Below are 14,403 nucleotides of genomic sequence, written 5' to 3' on the forward strand. Positions count from 1 at the left end.
TGCTGTGGGAGGGAAACGATTTCAGGAATCACGCCAGACGACCCTGACACCACGCTGTGCTTACCAAGAGCTTCTAGCTGGGCACGTTAGTTACAGTCTGGTCTGATCCCGATTTGACATGCTGTTGGATAGAGAACACATTCTGTTTTATACAGCTGTAGACGCTGACATTACTCAAAGTGAGTAAATTTTATAGATGTTCTCTTATGAGTTTGAGAAAAGTCCCTTCTTTTCCTAGTTGAGTTGTTTTAATATGAATGAGTGTTGAATTTTGTCGAATGCTTTTAATATTCTGTTGTGGTGGTGATGTGCTTTTTATCCTTTATTCTACTAATCTGATGTATTATATTCATTATTTTTGGATTTTAAACCAACCTTGTATTTCTGAGATAAATCCCACTTGGTCATGGTGCATAACCCTTTTTACATGTTGCTAGATTCAGTTTGCTAATATTTATTGAGGATCTTTGTGTCTATTTATGGAGGATGTTCTATTTGGTGTCCGGCTTTAGCGTCAGGATAACACCTCATAGAATGAGTTGGCAATCTCCTCACTCTGCCATTCTGGAAGTACCTTTCATTGCTGAATTTTTTGAGAGTTCTTTATATGTTTTGAATCCAACATGATTTGCAAAAAAAAGTTTGATGGAGTCCAGTGTTTCACTGTTTTCTTTTACAGACCATGCTGACGGTGTGTATCTAGCAACTCTTCATCTAACCCAAGATTACAAAGATTTTCTCTTAAGTTTCCTTCTAAAAGCTTTAGAGTTTTACATTTTACCTTTATGATCCGTAAATTATAGAATCAGCTTCTTGATAGCTATGAAAAATCCTGCTAATATTTTGATTGGGACTGTATTAAATTTATAGATCAACTTGGGAGTCATTGGCGTATTAAGGTTGAATATTCTAACCCATGAACATGGTATATCTTTACATTTATTTAGGGCTTTTAAAATTTCTTTCATCAGAATTCTGTAGTTTTCAACATACGGATTTATACCTAAATATTTTGGGGTGCTATTATAAATGGCATTGTTCATTTAATTTCAGTGTCCAATTATTCATTGGTACTATGTAGACATAGAATCGATTTTTGTATATTGACTTTATGTTGATACTTTGGTCAACTCCTTTATTAGTTCTGGAAAGCTTTTTTGTAGTCTCCATGGGTTCTTCTACATATGAAATCACATCTAGTGAATAAGGGTCATTCTACTTCTTCCTTTGTACTGTATGCTTTTCATTATTTTCTCCTTCCTTATTGTGCTGGCTAGGACCTCCTATATTATGTTGAATAGAAATGTTGGAAGTGGACATCCTTGCCTGCTCCTGATTTTGAGGAGAATGCACTGAGTTTTCCGCCATCAGGATGATGTTAGCTTTAGGTTTTGTCACAGGCTCTGCTTATCATGTTAAAGGAGTCCCTTCTGTTCCCAGTTTGCTGAAAGTAGTTTTTGTCACGAATGGATATTTAATTTTGTCAGATGCTTTTTCTGCATCTATCAAGATGATCATGTGACTTTTCTTCTCTAATCTATTAATATGCTGAATGACATTGATAGATTTTCAAATGTTGAACCAGCCAAGGCTGGGGTTTGGGGGATTAACCTCACTTCGTCATGACGGATTGTCCTATTGTTGGATTTGATTTGCTAATATTTTGTTTAGGATCTTTGTATATTCATGCAGGATATGGGTCTGTAGTTTTCTTTTCTTGAAATGTCATGTCTGGTTTTATTAGGGTATTATTGACCTCATAAAATGAGTTAGGAAGTATTTCATCCTCTTTTTTTTTCTGGTAGGGATCGTGTAGATCTGGTACAGTCAGCAAGCACTAAGACCAAGGCTGGTGCCAAGTGCCAAGAGCAATAGCCTTGGTTAGAGTGGAGAGACCCAAATACTCATCTTAAAATACCTTTTTAAAGGAAAGTACGGTGTACAGATTTCACAGAAATCTACATTAGCATATTATGGTAGGAATTTTAAAGGTAACTAAGTTCATAATTCAGGCTGCTGATGAAAGAATTACTGTATATAATTATGATAAGGGTCACACAGGCTAAAGTCAAAAAGAATTGTTCTCATATTTGCTGATAATACCTAGTGCTATACCCACCAAAATTATGTTTCAGTATTAGTTGTATTAAGTGTCAATACACTTATGCATAGTACATTGGCATTAGTTATTTTGTTAATGTTTAATAAAATGTGACACATTTTAAATACTGTTAAATAGTACAGATTAATTTAAGAGAAGATATTTCAACTAAAGCAATTTCCCTCTTATTATTCACAGAATATCCAAGGCATCTCCAAGCACCCAATTCAAATAACTAGACCTCAAAATTTTCAAGGTAACACATTTCTTTCTACTTTGCAGAAGTCTTGGGTAACATTTTCTAAAAACCTAGAGATGTTGTAATTGATTTTCTGTGTAACTAACTGCTTTTCTTTCCTGAAGTTCTCCTCTGTATTTGCATGACCAGGATTTAAATATACATTGAAAAATAAAACACAGCTAAAGTGATATGGTACCTCCCCTTTAGCACTTTATAAGTTAAAATACATGATAATTATACAAGGGAAGTAGCTCCCCTCCTACTATCTCTCCCCCACCAACTTCCCAACAAAGAAAAAACAAACAGACATACAATAGAACTGGCTTTTATTAAAGTCTGAAAATTACTGGAAATGTTTATGAAAGCATAGTAACACTCTTCTTTCTCTTAAGCTCTTCCACTGTACTGCTGATGGTTACATTTCTAAAGAAGAAAAAGGTCAAATCTGAGCAAAGTAGGGCTCTGTGGCCCATTCCCAGTAAACTCCTGCCCCCTTTGCTTTGGGAACTGCTGCTTCCGGAAGGTCAGGGCCAAACAATGAAGCGCGATGAGCAGTCCTCTTTAAAGTACACACAATCGTGCGTGAACACAACTCATGGGAGGTGAGCAGCAGCTCCGCCTCCTCCAGCCCCTGTAAAATGCACTCAGCGGGGAAATCTTAGAATTTGTGCTTCCACAAAGGAGATCTTCTCAGCGGAGAGGCCAGAGGGTCTCTCGGCGGCTCTTACTGCAATGTTTGACCTTTTCTTCATTAAGAATTCTACACAAAACAGGAGACTTCAACAGCAGAAAATCTAGTTTACTTTCAGTAGTCTTATGATGTTTTAAAATTACATTAAAAATATTAAGAAAAATCAGAAATGTAGACTCTTCTGACTTTAGAATGATGTTAAAATAACTTTGTATGAGGAATAGCTATGAGTCAGCTCATGACCAAATTCACCAGGTGCTCTTGAAATATGATTCAGGTAAAGACGAACTCCTTACCATCTCCCCGAGGGCCGTGTTTGTTTCATCCGAAGGCCACACCTTCCTAGCAGCAGGTATGTGCGGGCCATGGTAGAGACACCGTGTCACTGGATCCCACGTTCTGCGTTTCATACAGTTCAAATATTTAGAAATTGAATAATCCAAAGGTGCTTACAGAACTCATTCTTTAAAATAAGTCCTGGCAAATATTTATATGAAGCAAAGATTTCTTATGCACAGTGAGAGCAGCTCTGATTCCTGGGTCCCTTCACTTTACCATGACTAGATCCCAAGTTCCTCTGCCTGGTCCCGCTCAGTCTGCCCCACTTTCTCCTCTCTGTCCCCATCACCCGTGGCGCTTTGCCTTGCTCCCTTGCTGCAGTCCTGCTGGTCCCTGTGCTGTCCCCCAGCAAGCAGCCAGCTCCACCTCGGGCCTGCGTGGACCCCCCTCCCCAGATGAGGTCCCGCTCCCTCCTCCACCTCATACCTCTGCTGGAAGGTCACTTTCTTGATGACACTTTACAGCAGCTCCCTCTACACACACTGACTCCGGAAGCTCCTTCTCTTAATGGATCTTTTCCACTTCATTTCTCACCTTCTAACACGCTGAGTAATTCGAATTGCCTCCTTCCCCTCAAGTGTAAGTTCTACGCAGGGAGGGATTGTTGCCCGTTTTGTTCACTAGCATACCCCAAGCACACAGCCTGGCGCACAGCACACCTTTTAAATTTTGATGTTCCAATGAACTGATGAATCAATACAGCCCACCCTGGAGGCATGGGCAGTCTCGCAGAAGAGGTCTCGGGACTTTTAGACCCAGGGATGGCCAACAGACCCGAGGCCTAAGGACCCTGGCATATGAGAGGTGGGCACGTTGACCTTGATTCCTCAGTGGGGAGGGAAGATTGAGGGTCCCCTGGGGGTGGGTAGCAACAATGAGGGGCATTGTTCCTAGATTCTGAATTAATGCAGAGCTCTATCTAACAGACTTTTCACAGATTGAATTGCGCATTCTTGCACACTTATCTGGGGATCCAGAACTTTTGAAGTTATTCCAGGAATCTGAAAGAGATGATGTATTTTCCACCCTGACTTCACAGTGGTAAGATATATGAGCTCATAACAGTATCAGATCCGCAGGAATGCTGCCACGATTTTAAAAGCCTGAAGTTGTTCCAAACCTATTTTCATAAGAAAGAAATTATACTTTTCTCTAGTAGTTAATCTCTGTGAAAAGAAGAGTAGGTAGCAAGGATGCCAAGAGTTTCCTAATTATGAAAGAAATGGTAATTCTTCACCACTAGAAAGGAAGTCCATTGCGAAAGAATATAATAGAAATATGGAAAAATCAAACGTGAAAGGCATGCACGCCCTCCAGACGAGTGTCACTCAAGACAAAGCCCAGTGCCTGGCAACCTGAGTGGCAGTCGTATCTTCAGCCCCACTGAAGCCCTCACTTGCTGTTTGGGTACAAAACAAGTCTGCACAATGCTATGCTTTCTCACTGCCGCCTCATCCTTGCTTTTTTGAGTAAACTTTCATTTTGCCTACTTAGGCTTTTCTTCTTTCGGTTTGAAGCCTGGAACTCCTCCCATCTAAGGCCATGAATGCCTTTCTTCAGGGTGCAGTTGGTCCCGAGGTCCAAAGCCAGCAAGAGCAGGCTCAGACCCTGCCTGCCCCTCCCTGCCCACCCCCCAGCTCAGCAGCTCTCAGCTTGGGTTGACGCGGTGCCACCAGGTCCCGGTGCTTTCGCCCCGCCCGCCGCTCCCTGGGAGCCGCTCCCAGCTGCTCCCGCGGCTCCTCCCTTCTCCTTGGTACGCACCGTTTATTCTTCTTAAAACTGAGATGTAATTCACAGACCATAAAATTCAGCCTTTCAAAGTGTACAATTCAGTGGGTTTTAGTACATTCACAAGGTTTTGCAACTGTCATCACTGTCTAATTCCAGAACATTTCCATTACCCTAAAGAGAAACCCCACACCCAGTAGCTATCATTCCCCAGCCTTCCCTCCCGCCCGGAAACTACTAATCTATTTTGTCTCTATACATTTGTCTATTCTGGGCATTTCACATTAATGGGATCATACAGCATATGGCCTTTTGTGACTGTCTTCTTTCACTGAACATAATGTTTTCAAGGTTCATCCATGCTGTAGCATGTATCAATACTTCATTCCTTTTCATGGCCAAATAATATTCCATTGTATGGAATAATGTATTCTGTATATTTCAGTATAAACAAAAAAATAATATTCCATTTATTTATCCATTCATCAGTTAATGGGTATTTGGGTTGTTTCCACCTTTTGGCTGTTATGAATAATACCGCTGTGAACATTCATGTACAAGTCTTTGTGTGGAAATATGGTTTCATTTCTCTTGGGTAGATACCTAGGAGATTTTTGGGTCATATGGTAATTCTATGTTTAACTTTTTAAAATTGTGCTAAAATAACATAACGTAAAATTTACCATCTTAACCATTTTAAAATGTACAATTCACGTCACAATAGTGGCAACTATATTTAATTTTTTGAGGAATTGCCAAAACAGTTTCCAAAATAACTACACCATTTTACACCCCACAAGCAGTGTATGGGTTTCCAATTTCTCCACCTTCTTGCCAATACTTTTTATCCTGTGTCTTTTTGATTCTAGCCATCCCAGTGGGTGTGAAGTGGTAGCTTTGTTGTTTGATTTGCACTTCCCTGATGACTGCCAATGTTGAGCATCTTTTCTTATTCTCTATTTTTGTCTCTTTCCCTCCTCTACACCTTTACACAAGTGCACCTGGGTGTTTTGCTCACCCCAGCTTTCTCTGCGTACTTCCTACCAGAAGATGGTCTCTCTTCTGTTTCAGTTCCTGTCCAGTTAGGATGTAAGATAATGTAGAATTTTTAAGGCATGTGATAGATTTAATAATACCCCTGCCCTCTCTCCCGAGGCATGGAAAGTCTTAGAAGATTGTTTCTACCTAGGAAGGAAGAGTATTTTGCTTATTTGTTTCACATATGAGCTTTGTTGCCATCTTAGTGCTTTGGTGGAAGGGTGCTATAGATATTCTCCTTGAAAGGAGAGTGTGAAAGAATCTATCTGTGATTCAAGGTGAGTGCTTGTACATAGATCACTAGGTGTGTTTTTTGTTCAATGGGCCCAAAGCTACTCTGGCTGTTGCTGACCAAGTGTTACAGAAAAATATTTTTGTCAAAGTATCAGGCAAAGAATGCAACTAAAGCAGTGCCAAGAGGGAAGTGTGCAGCACTGGTGCTTACATCAGAAATGAGGAAAGATCTCAGATAAATCATCAAACTTTCTGTCTCAAGAAACCTGAAAAAGATGATTAAGGAGGAAGAAGGAAGGAAATAGTAAAGATAAGAGCAGAAACCTATGAAATTGAAAAGAGAAAGCAATAGCAAAAATCAATGAAACAAAAGTTGGTTCTTCAAAAAAAAATCAATAAAATTAATAAACTCTAGCAAGACTGAAAAAAATAAAGAAGACACAAAGCACCAATATCAGGAATAGAACAGAGGATATTAGTACAGATTCTGCAGACATCAGAAGGATAATAAGGGAACACTATGAACAACTTTATGCTCAAAAATTCAACAATTTAGAAGAAATGGATCAATTTCTTGAAAACCACAAAGTATCAAAACCCAACTATGATGAAATAGATAACCTAAATAGTCCTATAAACGTTAAAGAAATTGAATTTTTAGTTTAAAATCTCCTGAGAAGGAAATCTGCAGGGCCAGATGCCTTCCATGGAGTATTTTACCAAACATTTAAAGAATTAACACCAGTTGTATACAACCTCTTCCAGAAAATAGAAGAAGAAGGAACACTTCCCAATCATACTGTGAAGCCAGTATTACCCTGATACCAAAACCAGGCAAAGACTAAAAACAAAATAAAACAAAACACAATCCCATGCAGACCAATATCACTCCCAAATTTAGATGTAAAAACCCTCAGCAAAAAATTAGCAAACCAAATCCAACAACATCTTAAAATGTTGTATGGGTATAATTATACACCACGTCCAAGTAGGATTTATTCCAGGTACGCAAGGCTGGTTTAACACTCAAAAATCAGTGTAGTCCACCATGTAGTCAAGCTAAAGAATAAAAATAATACGATTTTATCAATTGACCTAGACAAAGCATTTGACAAAATCCAACGCCCATTCATGATAAAAATTCTCAGGAATTTAGAAATAAAGGGGAGCAACCCCAACTTGATAAAGAATATCTGCAAAAAACCTACAGCTAACAGCATATTTAATGGTAAAAGGCTAAATGCTTTCCCCCTAAGATCAGTAACAACTTATTAATATTGAATATTGAAGTTCTGCCCACTAAATAAGGCCAGGAAGAGAAATAAATGGTGTATAAATTGGAAAGGAAGAAATAACACTGCCTCTATTTATAGATGATATGATTGTCTATATAGAAAGTCTCAAAGTATGTATAAGAAAAAAACATTTTTTAACTCCTAAAACTAATAAGTGAGTTTAGCAAGGTTGCAAGACACAGTATCAATACACAAAAGCGAATTGCATTTCTATAAACTAACAACAAACATGCAGAAATCGAAATAAAAAATGCAGTACCATTTACATTCACTCCAAAGATAATGGAATACTTAAGTATTCAGTTAACAAAATATGTGTAGTATCTGTATGTCTAAAACTACAAAATGCTGATGAAAGGAATCAAAGAAGATCTGATAAATAGAGTGGCATACTGTGTTCGTGGAATGGCAGACACAACGTAGTAAATATGTCACTTCTCCCTAAATTGATCCATGAGTTTAATGCAGTCCCTATTAAAGCCCAAGCAAATTCTGTAGACATAGACAAGCTCATTCTAAAATTTAAATGAAAAGGCACAGGCCCTAGAATACCTAAAACAATCTTGACAAAGAAAGTGGGAGGAATCACACCTGATATTAAGACTTAGTACACAGCAGTTGGGAACTTCGCTGGCGGTGCAGTGGTTAAGACTTCGCCTTCCAATGCAGGGGGTGCAGGTTCGATCCCTGCTTGGGGAGCTAAGATCTTACATGCCTCAGGGCCAAAAATCCAAAACATAAAACAGAAGCAATATTGCAACAAATTCAATAAAGATTTTAAAAATGGTCCACATCAAGAAAATCTTTAGAAGAAAATGCAGAGTAATCAAGAGACTGTGGTGTTGGCAGAGGAACAGACACATAGACCAATGGAACAGAAAAGAGAACCAGAAATAGATCCACACAAACACGCACAACTGGTTGTCGGGAAAGGTATAAAGTCCAGGCAGAAAATAATTCTCTTCAGATTCGTGTTAGGCTGATCACTCACAAAGCCACTTGGGAAGTTCATTTCTGCACTGGATATTGTATATGTCTTTCCTGCATTTTTTTATCTTGTGGTGGTTTTGGGGAGAACTTCAAAAATAAGAAGCTTCTAGTATTTGCATGGTGGTCGCTTCTAATTTCCTACCAGCAGTAGTAATCCAACACTTGTGACTTATACTATAATTAGTTGCTTTGGAAATGATTTTTATGTTCCAAACAGAGGACTAGAATAGCACATGGTGAAACAGCAGCAAATGCACTCTTAAAAATGTTTATTTCATGTAAATGCCTTATTGTTTGAAACACAAAAAGCAAAAAGGCAATTAGATGTACTCTGAAATATTTAGTAACATTTTCAAAGAATAACAATTTTCTTAAAAAAACCTTCAAGAATATGTAGATCATGTATAAAAATGGAGACTTGGAAGAGGTCTTGGAGATCATCTGTAAAGCTATGATGTGACTGATGAAAGTCTGACCCAGAGAGCGGGGCCCTGCCCACGGGTGCACGTCTGAGCCGGGTCAGAGCTGCCTCCTCCAGCTCCAGTGTTTTCACCTGAGCTCGGAAGACACAACCATTCTGCACGGAGGTGGCTTCCTTCACAGTAATCACCACACATGTGCCTGATTAGGTGATTTCCTAGAAGTTCTACAAGGCAAATAAAAAAGCATTTCTTATCGGTTGTACGTTCAACTCAACATTTTCAGACTGAAACTTAAAAAATAATTTTTTACTGCAGATTATATTAGTTTTTCTTCTGCTTAAGGCTTTTCTTGAGTGCTTTTCTGAGATATTCTCTCGTAAGGCAGGTGTGGTAGATAGTCTTGTGGGCCTCTCTCCTTCTCTGGGGGAAGATGGTGCTTCCCTACCTGTTAGATGTCAGACTTGGGCGTGTGACTTGTTCTGGCTAACAAAACGTAAGCAAAAGTGACAAGGGTCATGCCTAAGCTGGGGCTTTAAGCAACTGCACACGGTTCCTCTTGATCTCTTTTGTCTCTATTTTGGCAAAATTGACAGAGGCTGCTCGATCATCCTGCATTATAAATGGTGGACCAGAATGTGATGGAAAGGTGGTGAAGAAGAGAAATAAAGTATTCTTGCTGTAGGCAGTAAGGTTTCAGAGTGATTTATTATGGCAGTATAACTTGACCTATCATAGCATCTACAGGACTGGGTGCCAGGACTAAGAGGCTGCTGTAATGAATCCTGAAATGCGTGGCACTGGCTTTGGGGCCAGGTGGCAGGCAGTGAGATGTTTATTGGAGGCTGGAGGATGGCACTTGGTAAATGGTATGACATTTGGCAAGACTGTCACCTGTGATAACTTGTGAAGCAAATAATACCCTAATGAGCTGAGGTTTGGGGCAGAGTGGGCCAGCAGAATGCTAGAACATGCTTTGGTTGCTGTTGTCTGCATGTGACAAGGTACCATAAGAAAAAACTCAGAAAAGAACTGGCCAGTGTACAAGTAGGAATGAAAAGAAATAAGAAGATTACAGAAAATTGGAGTTTTACATATTTGAATATAGAAATGATTCTCATCTCCAACCAGTAAAAGATGAATCTGAAGAGGGCTTTGAACAACAAAGGCCAGTTAAAACACTGCTTTAACAAATGAAAGGTATGGCTTTGATGCCTACTGTTAACATCTCTGAAAGAAGGTGGCACCCATAAATCCTTACAGTTAGACAACACAGCGCTGAACAAAGAGACTAATGCTAGCTTTCCCCCAAGTTCCTGATAAGCTGCAGGCACCTGCGGTGGAGTCTGGAGAGAGGATGTATCTCTAAGCGAATTGTGGGAACGTCTGTTGGCACGTGGAGCTGACTGGAGTTAAATAGGACTTACTGTGTTTCTGAGCACGGTACTTACCAAAGAACCTCCAGTCTGGGCCAAAGGAGACTGTGATTGCAAACCTGGGGCCCCACGTATTCTACAGCCAAGAAGCAGTCCGGGAAATACGCTCGTTCCCCCAAGGAAAGAAAATCCTTCAGTGCCCTCTTACATGTAGCCAAGAAAGATAATGGAAAAAGAAGTCCCAGGAGTGGAGCAAATGGCCATGGTGAGCAAGGGACTGAGCAAGGGTCCTTTGTGAGAAGGGCCCCTTCAGCGCCTACCCAGTGAGAATTCAGAGTTGCTGTGGACCAATGACGCCCGTGTGTCTCCCACTCTTCCCCTTTCCGCATGGGAGTGCTTATTGTGGGCGTCCTGTCCCTGCCCCACCGTTGCATAGCACATGTGTGGAGTGAAAGGTAGACTTGGCCTTGGCCTCCAGATCAAGAGGAGCCCCATCAAGGCCTGATATAAAGATGATCACAAAATCCTGACGCCCTATCAGATGGAACTTGGAATTGTCACTCTTGTCAAGGGGGAGGAAAGCCAATATGTGTGGTCAGAAGGGCGGAGTGTGGTGGAATGTATTATTATTCAAGCATATTTGCTATCCCTCCCTAGAGGAAGAGTGTACTTCCTTGCCCGTTGACTCAGGCTTGGCCATGTGACTTGCTACCAATGACATGTGAACAGAAATGACATTTGTCACCAATGGGTAGAAATTTTAAGAGCCAACACATGGTTAACCGTATTTTCTTCTTCCTCTGCCATGACAAGCATCATTGTTCCAGATGTAGGCTAGACTCTGCTCCTGAATCACAGAATGCAGATGACATGGAGCAGAGCCTCAGCTGACCTGTGTTGGACATGTTGCATGAACAAGCAATAAGCCCTTGTGTTTGTAAGCCTCTGAGCATAGCCTAGCCTGTCCTTACTGTACAGCAAAGGTGCAACCATTTGTGTTGTCAGTATTTGGGTATGTCTCTCTTAAAAATGAGCTTAAATACCACATCCTGTCTGAGTGCATCAGGAGGAAGGTGTAGGGGAGGTCGTGCTAACGTTCAAGGGCATGTGGCCTATGAACTTGGTTTCACTATCATGTGGCAGTGTGACCCAGGACCCTAAACCACAAGGTCCCAAGGAGACTTTTCATCACCGTTAGTGGCAACCCAAAAGAGCTCCCCTCCAAAGCTGTTCTTGGCCTTCCAGGCAGAGACCCTCTCAGGTGGTCACCAAAAGTCAGCCTAGAGTACGCAGAGCACTCACATAATTCTCTTCAACACTAACCTGCTTACCCAGAGATTAATGAAGCCTTGTACAACTCAGTGATGAAGTACTGGATTATATGTCCTGAAACATAGCTAGTTTAGTTTTTTTAAGTTGTAATTTATGAGAAAATTAAAGGATGAATTTCTAGTTAAGATATAAAAAATCATAAGACTATTGCTCTAACCCTAACAATCAAACCAAGATAAATAAACTACAAAATTAGTTTTTCTAAACTTACCAGAAATCTGAGGATACAGCTGAGTTACAGAGCTCCAGAAAGTGATGAGCCCTTCACAGAAAAGAAGAAACCCCTGGCTTCTCTCATCCCTGGTGGAGTGGCAGGAGGAGGAGGAATCTGCCATAGAGGGGATAAGAAGAGACCATCTAAACCCTACTTGCACATGGGCTAGTGTGACAGAATTCTAAAGAGAACCTTGAAAGCCACCCGAGGGAAGAAGACATTATATACAAAGAACAACACAAAATACAGCTGACTTTTTACAGAAACGGCAGAGACCAGAAGACGATGGAACAAACATCCTTACCGTGCTGAAAGGAACATTCAATCTAGATTTTTAGATCCAGACAATTATCTCTCAAAAATTAAGGCAAAATAGAGACAATTTAAGATTTACAAAATCTGAAAGAATGTGTCTTAGTAGACCTGCTCTACTAGAAATGCTACTAGAAGTTCTCCAGGCTCAAGAGAAATGATACCTCATGAAACTGGATCTTCAGGAAGGAATGAAGAACACCAGAATGGGTCAATACCAGGATAGATACAAAAAACATTTTAATCCTTATTTTACATAGTTTATTTTATGTATATTTTATATAGTTCTATGTATAATTTATATATAGTTTGAATTCTTGAAAAGACTAAGATTTTTAAAAAGTTTGTAACATAGATCTAAAATATAAGGCATTAAAAAGTACAAAGGGTAGGAAAGGGAGTAAATGGAATTATACTATTTTCAGGTTCTTACACTGTGAAGTATTACAATATTATTTAAAGGTAGACTATGATGACTTAAAGATGCATACCGTAATTTCTAGGGCAGCCTCTAAAACAATACCAAAAGAAGTATAGCTTAAAAAAATCAGTGGAGGTAGGGACTTCCCTGGTGGCTCAGTGGACTCCATGCTCCCAGTGCAGGGGGCCTGGGTTCCATCCCTGCTCAGGGAACTAGATCCCACATGCATGCCGCAACTAAGAGTTCATATACCGCAACTAAGGAGCCCGCTTGCTGCAACTAAGGAGCACACATGCTGCAACTAAGGACCCTGCCTCTTGCAACTAAGACCTGATGCAACCAAATAAATAAAATAAATTTTAAAGTAAAGTAAATTTTTAAAAAAATCATTGGAGGTGATAAAATGGGATATTAAAAAATATGTGATTCACCCAAAAGAATTCAATGAAAGAGAGACAGAACAAAATGCAAATGGGGTAAGTGAAAATCAGATACCAAGATGGCATGCTAACACTGCAAAACAAAGAGTGTGACCAGAAATAAAAACATTGCATAACGATGAAAGACTGACTCATCAGGAAGACACAGCAGTCCTAAATTTGAATGTATCTAATAAGAGAACTTCACAATACTTGAAGCAAAAATTGACAGAACTAAAGAGAGAAATAGAATTTACATTTCATTCATTCATCCACTGAAAAGTCTTACTGCATTTCCCAGAAGGGAAACTTATTTTCAAATGAGGTTTATTTTATTTTTTTATAAATTTATTTGTTTTATTTACATATTTTTGGCTGCATTGGGTCTTCATTGCTGCATGCAGACTTTCTCTAGTTGCTGTGAGCAGGGCTTACTCCGCTGCGGTGCGTGGGCTTCTCATTGCAGTGCTTCTCTTGTTGCAGAGCACAGGCTCTAGGCACACGGGCTTCAGTAGTTGTGGCGTGCAGGCTTAGTTGCTCTGCGGCCTGTGGGATCTTCCCAGACCAGGGATCGAACCCATGTCCCCTGCACTGGCAGGCAGATTCTTAACCACTGAGCCACCATACATAATTAGGATGTCATGTTGTATCATTTGGATTATTGCTCTTTTAGGATACAATTTATGGCACTGATTTCAAGATACACACATTGTTAAACATTTGATGACCACAGATTATTATTTTTTTCCTAGATCCTGTGCAGTGCTTCCATAAGAAAGTTCTGCCGTAATGATTAATTATAACAAAGGACTCTTCTCATGATTAGCTCTGCTTCAGAGGTTTTGTTTTGTTTTTTCTTATCCAGTCACTTTTTCCTTAGTGGTATTGTTTAATCTTTCGGATTCTTCTATTAAAAAGTTGATCAGGGACTTCCCTGGGTGCAGTGGTTAAGAATCCACCTGCCAGTGCAGGGGACACGGGTTCCATCCCTGGTCCAGGAAGATCCCACATGCCTCAGAGCAACTAAGCCCACACGCCACAACTACTGAAGCCCGTGTGCCTAGAGCCCGTGCTCTGCAACAAGAGAAGCCACCACAGTGAGAAGCCCGTGCACCACAACGATGAGTAGCCCCTGCTCGATGCAACTAGAGAAAGCCCGCGCACAGCAACGAAGACCTAACGCAACCAAAAATTAATTAATTTAAAAATACTATTAAAAAAACTATATAAAAAAAAGATCAGATCTCTGGCAC

General features: G+C 40.0%; 1 protein-coding gene across 1 annotated transcript in view; it reads left to right on the top strand.

Annotated features, from left to right (window-relative positions):
- The window catches only part of POLN (DNA polymerase nu), a 173,444-nt gene that overhangs the window by 107,683 nt on the left and 51,358 nt on the right, over positions 1-14,403 (top strand). Inside the window, exons 17-19 of the mRNA XM_060148878.1 lie at positions 2,300-2,357; positions 3,311-3,385; positions 4,299-4,413. Of these exons, the coding sequence (XP_060004861.1) occupies positions 2,300-2,357; positions 3,311-3,385; positions 4,299-4,413 (248 nt within the window). The remainder of the gene's footprint in view (positions 1-2,299; positions 2,358-3,310; positions 3,386-4,298; positions 4,414-14,403) is intronic.

Source organism: Lagenorhynchus albirostris, chromosome 4 (assembly GCF_949774975.1).
Source record: "Lagenorhynchus albirostris chromosome 4, mLagAlb1.1, whole genome shotgun sequence".
In the NCBI taxonomy this organism is placed as follows: Eukaryota; Metazoa; Chordata; class Mammalia; order Artiodactyla; family Delphinidae; genus Lagenorhynchus; species Lagenorhynchus albirostris.